The sequence below is a fragment of the Chaetura pelagica genome, unplaced genomic scaffold (assembly GCF_000747805.2).
Source record: "Chaetura pelagica isolate M959 unplaced genomic scaffold, ChaPel_1.0 scaffold528, whole genome shotgun sequence".
NCBI lineage: Eukaryota > Metazoa > Chordata > Aves > Apodiformes > Apodidae > Chaetura > Chaetura pelagica.
The window spans coordinates 25135-38438 of NW_009954306.1; the positions used below are offsets into that span (position 1 = coordinate 25135).

At 54.6% G+C, this 13304-nt stretch overlaps 1 protein-coding gene across 1 annotated transcript in view; it reads left to right on the top strand.

The window, feature by feature from the left end:
• Nucleotides 1–13304, top strand: part of KANSL3 (KAT8 regulatory NSL complex subunit 3) — a 29748-nt gene that overhangs the window by 11251 nt on the left and 5193 nt on the right. The window contains 7 exon segments of the mRNA XM_010003930.1: nucleotides 2839–3030; nucleotides 4747–4831; nucleotides 5870–6024; nucleotides 6999–7111; nucleotides 7689–7908; nucleotides 8602–8735; nucleotides 12785–12953. Of these exon segments, the coding sequence (XP_010002232.1) occupies nucleotides 2839–3030; nucleotides 4747–4831; nucleotides 5870–6024; nucleotides 6999–7111; nucleotides 7689–7908; nucleotides 8602–8735; nucleotides 12785–12953 (1068 nt within the window).

The following is a 13304-nucleotide window of genomic DNA, read 5'->3' on the forward strand; positions in this document are numbered from 1 at the left end:
GAATGAGGGACTTGGAAGGAGCAGAGATGTGGAGCAGTGGTTCTTGGGCAGAGAGGGTTAGAGAAGAGCAGAGAGGGATGGCTGTGGGAAGGTGGTGATGTGGTGGGAGAGGAGCACATCTGGACCAGGAGATGAGTGGAGGTGAAGGAACCTGGAGCCCTGTGCTCTGTTGTGTTGGGTGCTGGAGCACACAGGGACCTGTGTGTGGTGCTCTGAGGGTTTGGGATCCAGAGGTGGGATCCACAGTGTATCTACAGACACATTTTGCCATCTCCAGTGACAGTGACTGTGTGGATCTGGGATTAGGAGAGGACAAGAAGTTGAAACCCAAGGCCTGGGAGGCCCTGGTGTTGTCAGGTGGGCTGGCAGTGTCAGCTCTCCCTTCGGGTGACCCCAGGGTGCTGGGAATGTGGGTGTGGGTGACGCCTGCCTCCCTGCAGCACCCCCAGTGCTGGGGCTTGTAAGATGACAAGGGGAGCACTGGGTGCAGAGGAGCTGGTGGTATCTCATCTTAAAGGGCTGAAGCCTCCTAAGATACAGGCTCCCTGCTTGCCCCAAAGACAGATCCTGAGGTTCAGGTCACACTGCACAGTGACAACAAACCCCTCAGACAAGTATTTGCCCCAGCAGGTGGTTCTGCGGGTTTCTTTCTCCTTTGACCCTCCTCTGAAGGTTCTTTTCTCCTTTGAGCCTTGTTTTGTGCTCCTGTGCCATGAGCTTAATTTGGGAGCACACATGGAGCCCTGCACCTCCCTGGACTCCTTCCACCCAGTGCTTATTGGGAAGAGAAACCAGAGTGGATGTCACCTGGCTGGTGGGGAGATGTGGAGAGGCTGGCACCAGGCTGGGCTGCTTTTCCCTAAGATTGTGAAGTGAAGATCTTTGCGTTCTTTCCTGTCTTGGCTCAGCTGCCTGAGCTGCCAGGTAGGGAGGTGGGGTTGGGAGCATTCCCTGTTGTCCTGGGAGCATTCCCTGTTGTTGTGGGAGCAGAGTGCTCCTCCCAGCCCTGTGCTGGGGACACAGAGGGACACTGGGGGCTTTGAGGGGCACCCAAGGCCTGTGCATGTGCCATTTCACTCTCCTGCTTGGCTGGTGGCACTTGGGGGTGGGGGATGGCTTTAGTGCCTGTGGTCTGTGCACGCCTGAGGAGATCTTTGGGTCGTGAGCAGGGGGATGCATGTTTGGAGGGAAGCATGGAGAGCATTGCACGAGGGTCCAAGAACAGGACAGGGAGCTTGGCTCTTGTCTTGGGGACCAGAGAGGTCCCCAAATGCTTGGAATCACCTGACATTTAGGGATCCAGCTGCAGTCTTGTCCTACACCTGCAGTTTGGAGGTGTGTAGGTGGGGAACAGGGAGTGGATAAATACATAATATATATACATTTATAAACACAGATGCACATCTCTAGACTGATTGTATAGATTTTATCCATGTCTAGATAAATAAATATGTCTAAAAAAAAAAAGGTATGGGCATTTTGGCCTCTAGGCTGTTGGACGCAGGGTGTAGAGGCTCTTGTTTTGGCCCAGCCCACCAGCTTCTCAGGCTGGGGGATCATACTGCAGTGGTGGGAGATACATGGAGAGCAGCTGGGTGGGCAGGTGGCAGCTCGTGCCCATGTTCTGACCCTAGGCTGCCCTGAGGAGCTGCTTGTGACTCCTCTGCTTGTTCTGGCAGCCCCAGTGAGCTTGTGCTCTAGGCAGGATGAAACAGTGTGATGGGTCAAGGACATGGCAGCAAAACGAGTCATGGAAGGACCTCTAAGATCTTCAAGTCCAACCATCATCCAACCCCACCATGCCACGTCCACATGTTTTTTGAACCCTCCAGAGATGAGGACTCCACCTCTGCCCTGGGCAGCCTGGGCCAGGGCCTCAGAACCCTTTCCAAGGAGAAACTGTTCTCAGGATCCAACCTAAACCTCCCCTGGGCAACTTGAGGCCGTTCCCTCTTGTCCCATCACTTGTTCCTGGGGAGCAGAGCCCGACCCCCCCTGGCTCCAACCTCCTCTCAGGCAGTTGCAGAGCAGAAGGTCTCCCCTCAGCCTCCTTGTCTAGACTAAACACCCTCAGCTGCTCCTCAGAAGACTTGTTCTCCAGACCTTTCCCCAGCTCCATTGCCCTTCTCTGGACACGCTCCAGCCCCTCAATGTCCTTCTTATCATGAGGGTCCCAAAACTGACCCCAGATTTGAGGTGCAAACTTGTTAGTGCAGAAGACAAATCTCAGCTGCTGGTTTTTCTCCTCTACTACCAAGGAGATGGGTGCTTGGCTTCACTGCAGCACCTTCTGTGCTTCTTGCTGCTTTGCTTGGTGCCTTCAGAGACCTGTCCCCTTCTGCCCAGCTCCTGGAGGGCTGATTAGGAGCTCTGGAGAGGATGTGCTGAGCCACAGGCATGAAACCCCTTTGATCAGGCAGGCTGAGCTCTGACCCTGTGCCTCCACCAGCTCCCTGAGGCTCTGCACCCTCATCCCTTCACCTGGAAATGAGGCATGTTGGAGAGGCCTGATCCTGGGATTGATTGTGCCAGGCTTGGAAATGGAAGGTGTTGATGTGGAGATGTGGCACCACTGTAGACTTTAGGTGCTGTCCTGCCTCACAGCTTGTCAGGAGCTTAAGCTGAGTCCTGACCCTAAGGCAGCAGCTTGAGGGCACGTAGAAGTCAGCCCAGGTGGTGGAAAGGAGCAGTGTGGGTTCCTGGTGCATGGGAGATGGGCAAGGCTGGCATGGAGGGAGCCTGCATGGGCATGTATCCCTCCTCCCCCCTGGCTGCACCCAGCGGAGCAGCACCGACCTCCTTGGGTTTCCAAACCAGCTGCTTCTGTGTCCCCCCTAGTGCCAGTCTCCTCAGAGCACTCGGAAGGGGCTGACAAAGATGATGTGCGTGGGCAGCTGAAGAGGCACCAGACCCCCAGCCCGACCCCCTGCACCAAACCCTCCAAACAAGCCAAAATCAAGGTGACCCTTGTCTCTCACGGGGACGGCGCTGGCGTGGGGAACGGAGCACCCCTCAGCACCCAGGCAGAAAGTGAGTTGCCATCCCAGAGCTGCTTTGGCACCCAGAGAGGGGGGCAGGTAGGGAGGGCTGGTTGTGCCCAGCTCTGCTCCCCCCCCTGGGGCACCACATGGGGCCGGGAAGGGAGCTGGGGTGATTTGGAACGTTTGGAGGAGTTGGCAGCAGAGAACCAGGCAGAGGGTCAAGGTGTGAGGGAGTTGGGGGTAGTGGGGGAAGCCTGGGGTGGCTGACAGCACATGGCGGGGCTTGGCAGGAGCCTCTCTCTTCTGTAGCAGTTGGAAATATTGAAGGAATATTTGTTCTCTGTGGATTTTTTGCACCTTCCTCCCGGGCATGGAGCTGCTGCTGGAAGCAGGATGCTGGTCCTGGCAGACCCCTTGCTCTCCAAGTAGGTGGTGCACATCTCCAGTTCTGCTGCCTGCCTGAAGCTCTCCCCTGGAAGGTGCTCCTGCTTTGGGGATGCCAACGATGTTCTTCCCTCTGGATGATCTTTGTGCCTTCAGTCTTCACCACACAGTCCAGTGTCCCATCCTCTGGTCCCCTTCGGGCCTGAAGCCCAGCATGATATCTGCTGGGTCCACCTCCAAACAGATCCCAGCTCCTCTCCTGCCTCTGCAGCTGGAAGAAACCTTGCAGAGGTCACTGCAGTCCAAGAAGAGCTGATGTGCTATGTCATCTTCCCCTTGAGCCTCTCCAAGGAGGCCAGAAGCCTTGTCCACTCTCACCCTGAAGGATGTTCCCTTGGCACCTGTGACTTCTGGAGCCCCAGACATGGAAAGCAGAGGCTCATCCTTAGCATTAGTAGTGCAGGACTGAAGGGTCAACATCTCCACTCCAAGAGGAAATCAGAGTTTTTCAGAGCTGAGAAACAATCCTGCTCCTTCAACACCATCTCCCTGTCCATGTAACGCTTGCTCTGAACTGTGAAAATGACCTCATAAAAACAAGTCCTTTTTGAAGGTTACAAACTGATCTTCTGGCAGCTTTGAAAAATCTCTGGTTTCTGGAATCTTTTTCTTTCTTCCTTTCTTTTTAATTTTCCAAACTTTACTTCTTTCCACAGAAAGGAAATGAATTGCAGAAGTAAACATGAACCAAACCAAGAATTCCCTCTTGTCCCTGGGTGAGCAGGAGGAAGGCACAAGACAAACCCAGTTGTATCCCCCCTCAGAAAAACACAACCCAAGGCTGCAATAAACAAATGTTGTGACTCGTGGCATCCATGTGTATTTTGTAAAGTGTCTTCCAAGATCCAAAATGGATCCCTAGGGATCAAGATCCAAACAAATTGCTATCCTTCCAAAATGAATCCCTAGGGATCAAGATCCAAACAAATTGCTTGAGGTGGTAGATCATGATGGCTTAGGAGGAGGGGATGAGTGGAGATGATATTTAGGAGAGACATTTACAGTTGGTTCCCAGAGCCTGAGATGTCACTACTTGCAGCTTTTGAAGCCAATTCCTTCAGTTTGGTCTCTTCTAACATTTCCACCAGAGCAGCTTTCAGGTTTTTCTTCCCAAATCTGCTCCCTTGGATCCTCCTGATGGTGCCCAGTGTGTTCATGGCTACAACACAGCTTTCCTGGAGAAGCTGCTCTGTGAGCAGGACCAGCCCATGACCTGCAGCACCGTGGATGCTTGTTGGGAGAGAGGGAGAAATCCCTAAAAAACCCCAAAATGCTCCTGGAGGAGAAGGAGAGAGTGAGATTCCTTCTTTTTCTTTTGCAGTTGTTGCTGGGAAGCCAGTCCCCATGGCTGTTGGCCAGTCTGTGTCAGGTGCAAAGGAGCTGTCAGGACTGCTCACCACCCCCAAGTGAGTCAATATACATTTTAAAATATAGATATATATTTTGGGGGGGTCTTTTTTGACAGGCTGCTATTGAGAAGCACCACAACAGGGAGATGATGCTGCATGTGGAGCTTTCTGGTGTCTTGCTTCTGCCTGGAATTTTCTGAAGTGAGGCAGACTTTCAGGCTCCTGAAAACTTTGTCAGCTGCCATTCTGGGAGGGGCAGAAGTGGAAGGTACTGAGGCTCCTGGGTGATGTTTCCATGTGGTTTCCCAAATTCAAGTTGACTTCTCTGTGTCTTTTGAATGGCTGTGATGTCTTTGCCAGGAATTCAGAGTTGTCTTGACTCCTTCCTTGGAAGTCAGGTGCTTTTTTTTTTCCCAAAGATTGGGGAAGAGGGAAGAAAAGGGAAACTGGCTGCCCCATCCCTGGCAGTGTTGAAGGGCAGGTTGGATGGGGCTTGGAGCAACCTGGGCTGGTGGGAGGTGTCCCTGCCCATGCAGGGGGTTGGATCTAGATGGTCTTCAAGGTCCCTTCCAACCCAAACCATTCCATGATTCTATGAATGAAGCCTCAGTATCAGTTCATGAAGTGAGTTAACTGGCTATAGGGAATGTTGGGGAATGAATCTGATGTTGACCTCTCACATCCCTGTTTTCCCTTTTAATCCAAACCAAGCTTTGGAGAACCGGACTCTGGCTGAGCTGGGAGGGGAGAGGAAGAAGAGCTGTTCTCAAATAGAAAGTAGGTTTGAAAGGGGAAATGTTGCACTGCAAAGTAAAGTTGCTTTTAGGTGGCACAGCACCCTAGGTAGGCACACACGTGTAACAAGCTGCCTTCCAACTGGGAAAGTCATGGATGGTGCTCCTTGTTCTACCTGCTGCAGTGGGTGCAGGGGGAAAATTCTCTTGCTTTTGGGTTCTTGTAGCTCATCAACTCCCCCCCCTTAAGCTTCCAGGAGTCCTGCTGGGTCACAGTGGGCAGTGACAGGTCAAAGCCACCTCACTTTGCTCTGTGCAGTTTGTCTTTAACCAGAGACTTTCTCTTCTGCTCCCTTTCTAGGTTGACTTCAGCAGCAGAAACCTCCTCCCCGGGCCCTGCTCCATCCTCCGTGCTCCCTAGCAGCACAGCACCCAGTGCCTTCCATGCCCTGCAGAGCAGGCTGGTGGCCAGCAGCACCCACTGCATGCAGGCCCAGCCTGCCAGTTCCCTCCAAGGTACCTGCCTCTCTCCATCTCTCTTGGGAACGTAAAAGGTACATCCAGGTTTCGGGTCATTTGGTGGATCTTTTGAGACCACCCCCCTTGCAGGGCTGGGTCCAGTTCTGGGGTCTCCAACAGCAAAGGTACATGGAGTTCCTGGAGAAAGTCCAGAAGAGCCATGGAGATGATGGGAGGGCTGGAGCAGCTCTGCTCTGGAGACAGGCTAGGAGAGTTGGGGTGTTCAGCCTGGAGAAGAGAAGGCTCCAGGGGGACCTTAGAGCACCTGCCAGTGCCTGAAGGGGCTTCAGGAAAGCTGGAGAGGGACTTGGGACAAGGGCAGGGAGGGGTAGGATGAGGGAGATGGATGAAAACTGGGAGAGGGAGCTGGAGGTTGGAGATGAGGAGGGAATTCTTTGTTGTGAGGGTGGTGAGAGCCTGGCCCAGGTTGCCCAGGGAGGCTGTGGCTGCCCCATCCCTGGGGGTGTTGAAGGGCAGGGTGGATGGGGCTTGGAGCAGCCTGGGCTGGTGGGAGGTGTCCCTGCCCATGCAGGGGGGTGGGTCTGGGGGATCTTTCAGGTCCCTTCCAACTCAAACCACCCCATGATTCTATAATCCTCTTTTACATTCCCTGGTTGCTTTGGCCTTGGCTGAGGCAGCATTTGGAACTCTTGGCTATCCCAGAGCCTGCAGAAATCCCATAGGATTGTCAGGCGAGGCTGCCAGGCCATAGGTGACCTGTTAATTGTGTCATTTGCATATAATGATGCCTCAAGGTACCAAACCTGAGCTCCTTCCCCCTCCTGGGCCACTCAGCTGACCTTGCTGAAGTGTGTGGGTGGGTGTGTGTGGAGCAGCCTGGAGGATCCCCACCCACCTCAGAGCAGGCTCTTTAAAGAACCATTTTGCAGACACCTGCCATAAAACAGACCTGAAATTCCCTGGTGTTGGGTTCTCCAAACCTGATTTCTTGATTCTTTCCTATATTTTAGGAACAGCATCTGCCAGCAGCCTCCTGCAAGGGCTGAGCTTCAGCCTGCAGGACATCAGCACCAAGTCATCAACCCTTCCTGCCAGTGTGGCAGCTGCTGGACCACCCGTGCAGGTACAGAACCTGATCCCAGCAGAGATCCCTCTGGAAAGGACCTGTGGGGAGGATAAAGTGGTAGGAGTTGGAGGGGAACTAGAGAAGGAGATGTTTGCTCCAGGACCAGAAGAGCTGAGGGGTGTTGGGTGTGAACTGCAGCTGACATGATGCTGGGGGCTAAGTGTTCCCCTGAGTGACATGAGGTCTAGGAAGGAGGGCTGGTTTCTAGGTGGCCCTAGAAAAAGCTGAGAAGGACCTGGAGAATGGACTGAGGGAGATCAACAATCCCTCTCCTGTTTTCCTGGGAGAACACACACCTGTGACCACTCAGGCAACATTCAGTGTGAGGTGCACTCACTCAGAACTGGTGGCTGCATCAGAAGTGGAGTCACAGCTTCTCCCAGTCGTGCTTCCCAGTTGAAACCAGGATGGAAGGGACAGGTTCACTTCCTCCCAGACCAGCTTGTGGCCACCAGATCAAAGCGGTGAAGACTCTGACCTCTGCAGACCTCTGGCTTGTGTGGGAGGGAGTGGTTGGGCCATCCTGGCATCCCCTTTCCTTCCAGGTACTCAGTGCTTCTGCTTCTCCTTCCAGACCTCCACTGTGAAGACACCCACACCTCTCCAGAACCTGAGTGCCATCACCACGGGCACCGGCACCATCGTCCGCACCATCCCGGTGGCCACCTCCTTGTCCCTGGGAGCCTCAGCCAGTGGGAAGCCCACAGCCATTCACCAGCTGCTGACCAACGGGGGGCTGGCAAAGCTGGCCAGCAGCCTGCCAGGCTTGGCTCAGATCTCCAACCAGGCAGCAGGTGAGGGAGAAGGGGAGACAGCACCCAGAGCACCCACTGTCCCAAACCTGGTGGCTCCCAAGTTGCCTTTGCCCTTGAGCTGGGGCAGCTGCTGGTGCTCCCAGTTCTGAGCAGCTGCCTTGAAAGGGAAACCTCTGGTTGCTGAACCACAGTATTCCAGGCTGGTTTGAGTGGGAAGGGACATGGAGGATCATCCAGATCCACCCCCCCTGCATGGGCAGGGACACCTCCCACCAGCCCAGGCTGCTCCAAGCCCCATCCAACCTGCCCTTCAACCCCCCCAGGGATGGGGCAGCCACAGCTTCCCTGCCCAACCTGGGCCAGGCTCTCACCACCCTCACACCAAAGAATTCCCTCCTCATCTCCATCCTCCATCTCCCTCTCCCAGTTTTCATCCATCCCCCTCATCCCATCCCTCCCTGCCCTTGTCCCAAGTCCCTCCCCAGCTTTCCTGGAGCCCCTTCAGGCACTGGAAGCTGCTCTAAGGTCTCCCTGGAGCCTTCTCTATTCCAGGCTCAACACCCCAACTCTCCCAGCCTGGCTCCAGAGCAGAGCTGCTCCAGCCCTCCCATCATCTCTTTGGCTCCTCTGGACTCTCTCCAGGAGCTCCATGTCCTTCTGCTGCTAGGGGCTCCAGAGCATGACCTCAGCTATCCCCATGGCTCAGGAACATCTCTCTCTTATGTCTTCTAGGCTTGAAGGCCCCAACAACCATCACTGTGACCCTGCGTGGACAGCCCAGCCGCGTGACCACGCTGAGCCAGGCGACCATGGGGACTGTCCAGCCCCAGCTTGAGGAGCAGCCCATGCAGACACAGGCACCTCAGGTAATTTTTTACATCATTTCTCCAGAGAAAGGTTCCTCTGCTGTTCTTCTCTGCTTTTCCTGACTCCAGCATATCTAGCTGTCCTGGGGAAGGTGCCTTTGAAACCCATGTGTGAAGTGCTGTGTGTGTCTGTTGGACACACATCTCCTTTTGGAGGTGGGTCACTGACATCTCCCTTCCTCCATTTTGAATCCATTCGCCCTTGTCCTCACACCACAAGGGCTTGTAGTGACAGGATGATGGGGGATCGATAAAAACTGGAAGAGGGAGATGGAGGTTGGAGATGAGGAGGGAATTCTTTGGTGTGAGGGTGGTGAGAGCCTGGCCCAGGTTGCCCAGGGAAGCTGTGGCTGCCCCATCCCTGGGGGTGTTGAAGGGCAGGTTGGACGGGGCTTGGAGCAGCCTGGGCTGGTGGGAGGTGTCCCTGCCCATGCAGGGGGTGGAACTGGATGATCTTCAAGGTCCCAACCCAAACCAATCAGTGACTCTGATCTTGTGAGTCTGTGCTTGAAGCCCTGAGATACATTCCAGGAGGCTTTATCCCGATGGGGAGGCCTTTGGGTGTGAGTCAGGGAAGTATTAAGGGCAGGAGCCAGAATTCCTGCAGTGCTTCAGAGCTGACACTGCATCCACCACTGCTGGTGGTTTCCACACAGGTTTCCTGCTGGTTAAAGCTCAGATTTGCGACCACCACAGAATGGTTCTGGTTGGAAAAGACCTTTTAAGATCATGGAGTCCAATCATAACCCAACGCTACCAACCATAACCCAACTCTGCCAAGTCCACTTCTTAAACCATGTCCCTCAGCACCATGTCTACAAGCCTCCTAAACACCTCCAGGGATGGGGATTCAACCACCTCCCTGGGCAGCCTGGGCCAGTGTTTATGAACCTTTTCAGTGAAGAAGTTCATTCTAGTCCTAAGTGTCCCCCTCCTTCCTCCCCTGCCCTGTCTGTGTTTCAGTCCCCCTGGTGGCACAGCAGAGCCTGGAGTATTGGCAGAGCCAAGCTTAGAGCCACCTAAGGTGGCTCCTAAGCTGGCTTCTTCTTGGGAAGACAAAGCTAGTGCAGACCCCTCCTAAGCTGTGAGTGAGCCTCTTCCTAGGTGTGAAACTCTTCATCCATGTTGGAGGCAGTTTTGGGGCTGATCTGCTGGAGAGCAGCTCTGGGGAGAAGGTCCTGGTGGCCAACAGGGTGACCATGAGCCAGCAAGGTGTCCTTGTTGCCAAGGAGGCCCATGGCGTCTGCGGGGCATCAAGAAGAGGGTGGCCAGCAGGTCAGGGAGGTTCTCCTGCCCCTCTGCTCTGCCCTGGTGAGGCTCCATCTGGAGAACGGGGTCCAGTTCTGGGCTGCCCAGTTGCTGAAGGCCAAGGAGCTACTGGAGAGGCCAGGGCAGGGCCACAGAGATGCTGAGGGGCTGGAGCATCTGGCTGTGAGGAAAGGCTGGGAGAGCTGGGGCTGCTCAGCTGGAGAAGAGGAGCCTGAGGGGGGATCTCCTCAGTGCTGATCAGTATCTCCAGGGGATGTGAGGAGGGGGGACCAGGCTGTGCTCAGGGGTGTCCAGGGCCAGGAGAAGGGGCCATGGGCAGGAGCTGGAAGGTGGGAAGTTCCATCTGAAGCTGAGGAGGAACTTGTTGGCTGTGAGGGTGGCAGAGCCCTGGGCCAGGCTGCCCAGAGAGGCTGTGGAGGCTCCTTCTCTGGAGACATCCCAACCCCAGCTGGAGGTGTTCCTGTGGGACTTGCTGGAGGTGACCCTGCTCTGGCAGGGGGGTTGGGTGGATGATCTCCAGAGGTCCCTGTGACTCAAAGGCCACTTAAGGAACCACCAGAACTGGTGTACTTTCCTTCATTCCTTTTGGGAGACCCTCAATATTCAGCAGAACAGCAAGGACCCTGGACGTGGGTGAACTCCAGGTGAACTCCAGAAGGGTGAATGTTTGAAAATACTTGGAATTGTTCCCTACAAAGTGACTTTCACTTCCAGGGCTGAACTTGTTTGTTCAGGGGAGTGTTGGAACGGGGAGAGTTGCTTGAAAAGCAAACTGAAATCTGCCTTTGACAGGAAATGGAAGGAGCTGAGGTGGTTTTGGAGCTAATTATAGCCCTTGACATCAGCCTCTGGGTGCCTTTCGCTCAGCAGGGTGACGTCAGCTGGCAGGGCTTCCTGGAAAAGAGCACATTTACTAAAGGCTTTGGGGGATAACTCCACTGAGGGCTTCAACTTTTGAGCAGCAGCCAGAGCTGTTGTTGGTTGGGTCCCCTGTGAAACTCCAGCTGACAGCTCCTCTGTGCCTGTGCAGGAAGCGTGAAGCCCACATGTCAGTTGGGTGCTGGGTTGGTTTCTTTGAAGCTCTGGGGGTTGGGGTGGTGATTGGGGCAGCTGAGATGCAGTCTGAGTGGGGAACTCTTTTCCTTCCCTTCCTTCCCATCCCTGGCAGTGTTGAAGGGCAGGTTGGATGGGGCTTGGAGCAACCTGGGCTGGTGGGAGGTGTCCCTGCCCATGCAGGGGGTTGGATCTAGATGATCTTTAAGGTCCCTTCCAACTCAAATCGTTCTATAATTCTGTGATCTTTAAATTTCTTCACCTAAAGTATTCCATGATTCTGTGACTCCCCATGGAGCATTAAATGGGAGGTGGGAGACCAAGGAATCTCCCCGGGGGGTTTGGTGGAAGAGCTTTCTGTGAGTAGTAGAGAAGAAACAAAGAGTGTTTGAGTGGCTTTCAAGTGAAAATACTGGCTAAAAGTTGCTCAAGCTTTAGCTTCTCTTTTCAAGAAACTGCTGCAGGCTGGTTTGGATGTGGTGGGTTCCTCCCTGCAGTGTGGTTCTATCCTGACATCCTCCAGAAGGTCCTATCCTCCAGAAAGTGTGGAGGAGGATGCTTGATCAAGCTTTTGTTCCCTGCTTAGTGGCACAAAGATTGAGGCTGTGATGGGCAGAGCTGCAAGCTGAGATGTCCTGTGAGCTTTGGGCAAGGGTCTCTCTTGGGGCACACAAGGAGAAGCTCTGGCTCCAGCCCTTCCCCGTGCCCAGAACTGGTTGCTGGTGGTGGGTGTGCTGTGAGCAGAGAGTGGACACCTTTCTTTTCCTCAAGCCCACTCCCAGGGGCTGAAATATTAATTCTAACTAACAGAGCCCTCTGAAATTGCTGCAGAAGGGGTGGGAGAAACAAGCTGTGACCTGCATGAGCATCAGGCAAGGGAGGTCCAGGTTTGAGTTTCAGTGGGGCTTGGTGGTGCTTGGAGGAGGAGCAACCAAGCTGGTCTCAGAGGAGTTGACTAAAGAGGTGGGTTGTCTGCTTGTGTAGCTGGAGAAGCTGCTTTGGAAGGTGAATGAAGTCAGCTCAGGGTTGTGAGGGCTCCTAGGAGGGCACAGCAGCACCTTGAGGTCTCTGAAGCATCTGGGCAGAGTTCAGGCAAGTGAAGGTGTTGGAAGAACCCCTGGAATGGGGCAATATCCAGGGGTTTCACTGGAGCTTGTCACTGCTCTCCAGGGTGTGCTGCCCTCTGCCTTAGGACACAAATCCAAGCTCCCCAGTTGTCCCAGTCCTGGATAAGCTGGTGGACACTGGTGTAACCAGCTGGTTCTTGTTGGAGGGGATTGTCCATCTTTGTCCAGCAAGAGGGAAGCTCTTCTCCTGCAGGGGATGGTGTGTGCTGGGCTGGTCTTTGCTGGCCTTTCACTGGTCATCTGATGTCATTCTTACAAGCAGATCCACACAATGTGGGAGTAATTTTTGAGCTCCTGGCTGTTGCTTTGCAACTTCTGCAGCTGCAGAGGAAGCAAGAACAGGACTGATGTCCCTGACACAGATGGGGACAGAGCTCCAGGAAAAGACAAGGAGTTTGTGCCATCCAAAATAGACCTCTCTGGGTTTTTTCTGGCTACCCATTTTTTCCAGGAGCTTGGTAATGAGTGATCAGAGTGAGGGCAAGGTCAGAAGAAGCAGGGAGAAGCCATGCTCTGGGGTTTTTTTGACTTGAGAGCTCTTGAGGAACCGTTGCAGCCCTCAGCATTTCCAGTAGCTCTCCATTACTTTAACCTTTCCAGGCTCCAGATGGTGTTTTTGGGAACGTGGCTGTCCCAGCTACCAACGCCGCCTCTCCTGGCCAGCTGGACCTCACCTGGTCTCAGATGGACCTCAGCAGAGCCCAGGCTGGCACAGAGATGGTCCCCACCGACCCCCCAGCACGCCTGGCCACCCCAGCAGCACCCCTAGGTGAGGCACGAGGGGCGCGGGGCGCCAGCCGGGGGACCGGAGAGGAGGCTGGGGTGGAGCCATCCCACTGGGTGACATCCTTACTGTGCCCAGTTCTGGAGCTTACTGGGTCCAGTTCTGAACCCCCAAAGATAGGAAGAACATGGAGCTTCTGGAGAGAGTCCAGAGGAGGCCATGGAGATGATGGGAGGGCTGGAGCAGCTCTGCTCTGGAGCCAGGCTGGGAGAGTTGGGGTGTTGAGCCTGGAGAAGAGAAGGCTCCAGGGAGACCTTAGAGCAGCTTCCAGTGCCTGAAGGGGCTCCAGGAAAGCTGGGGAGGGACTTGGGACAAGGGCAGGGAGGGATGGGATGA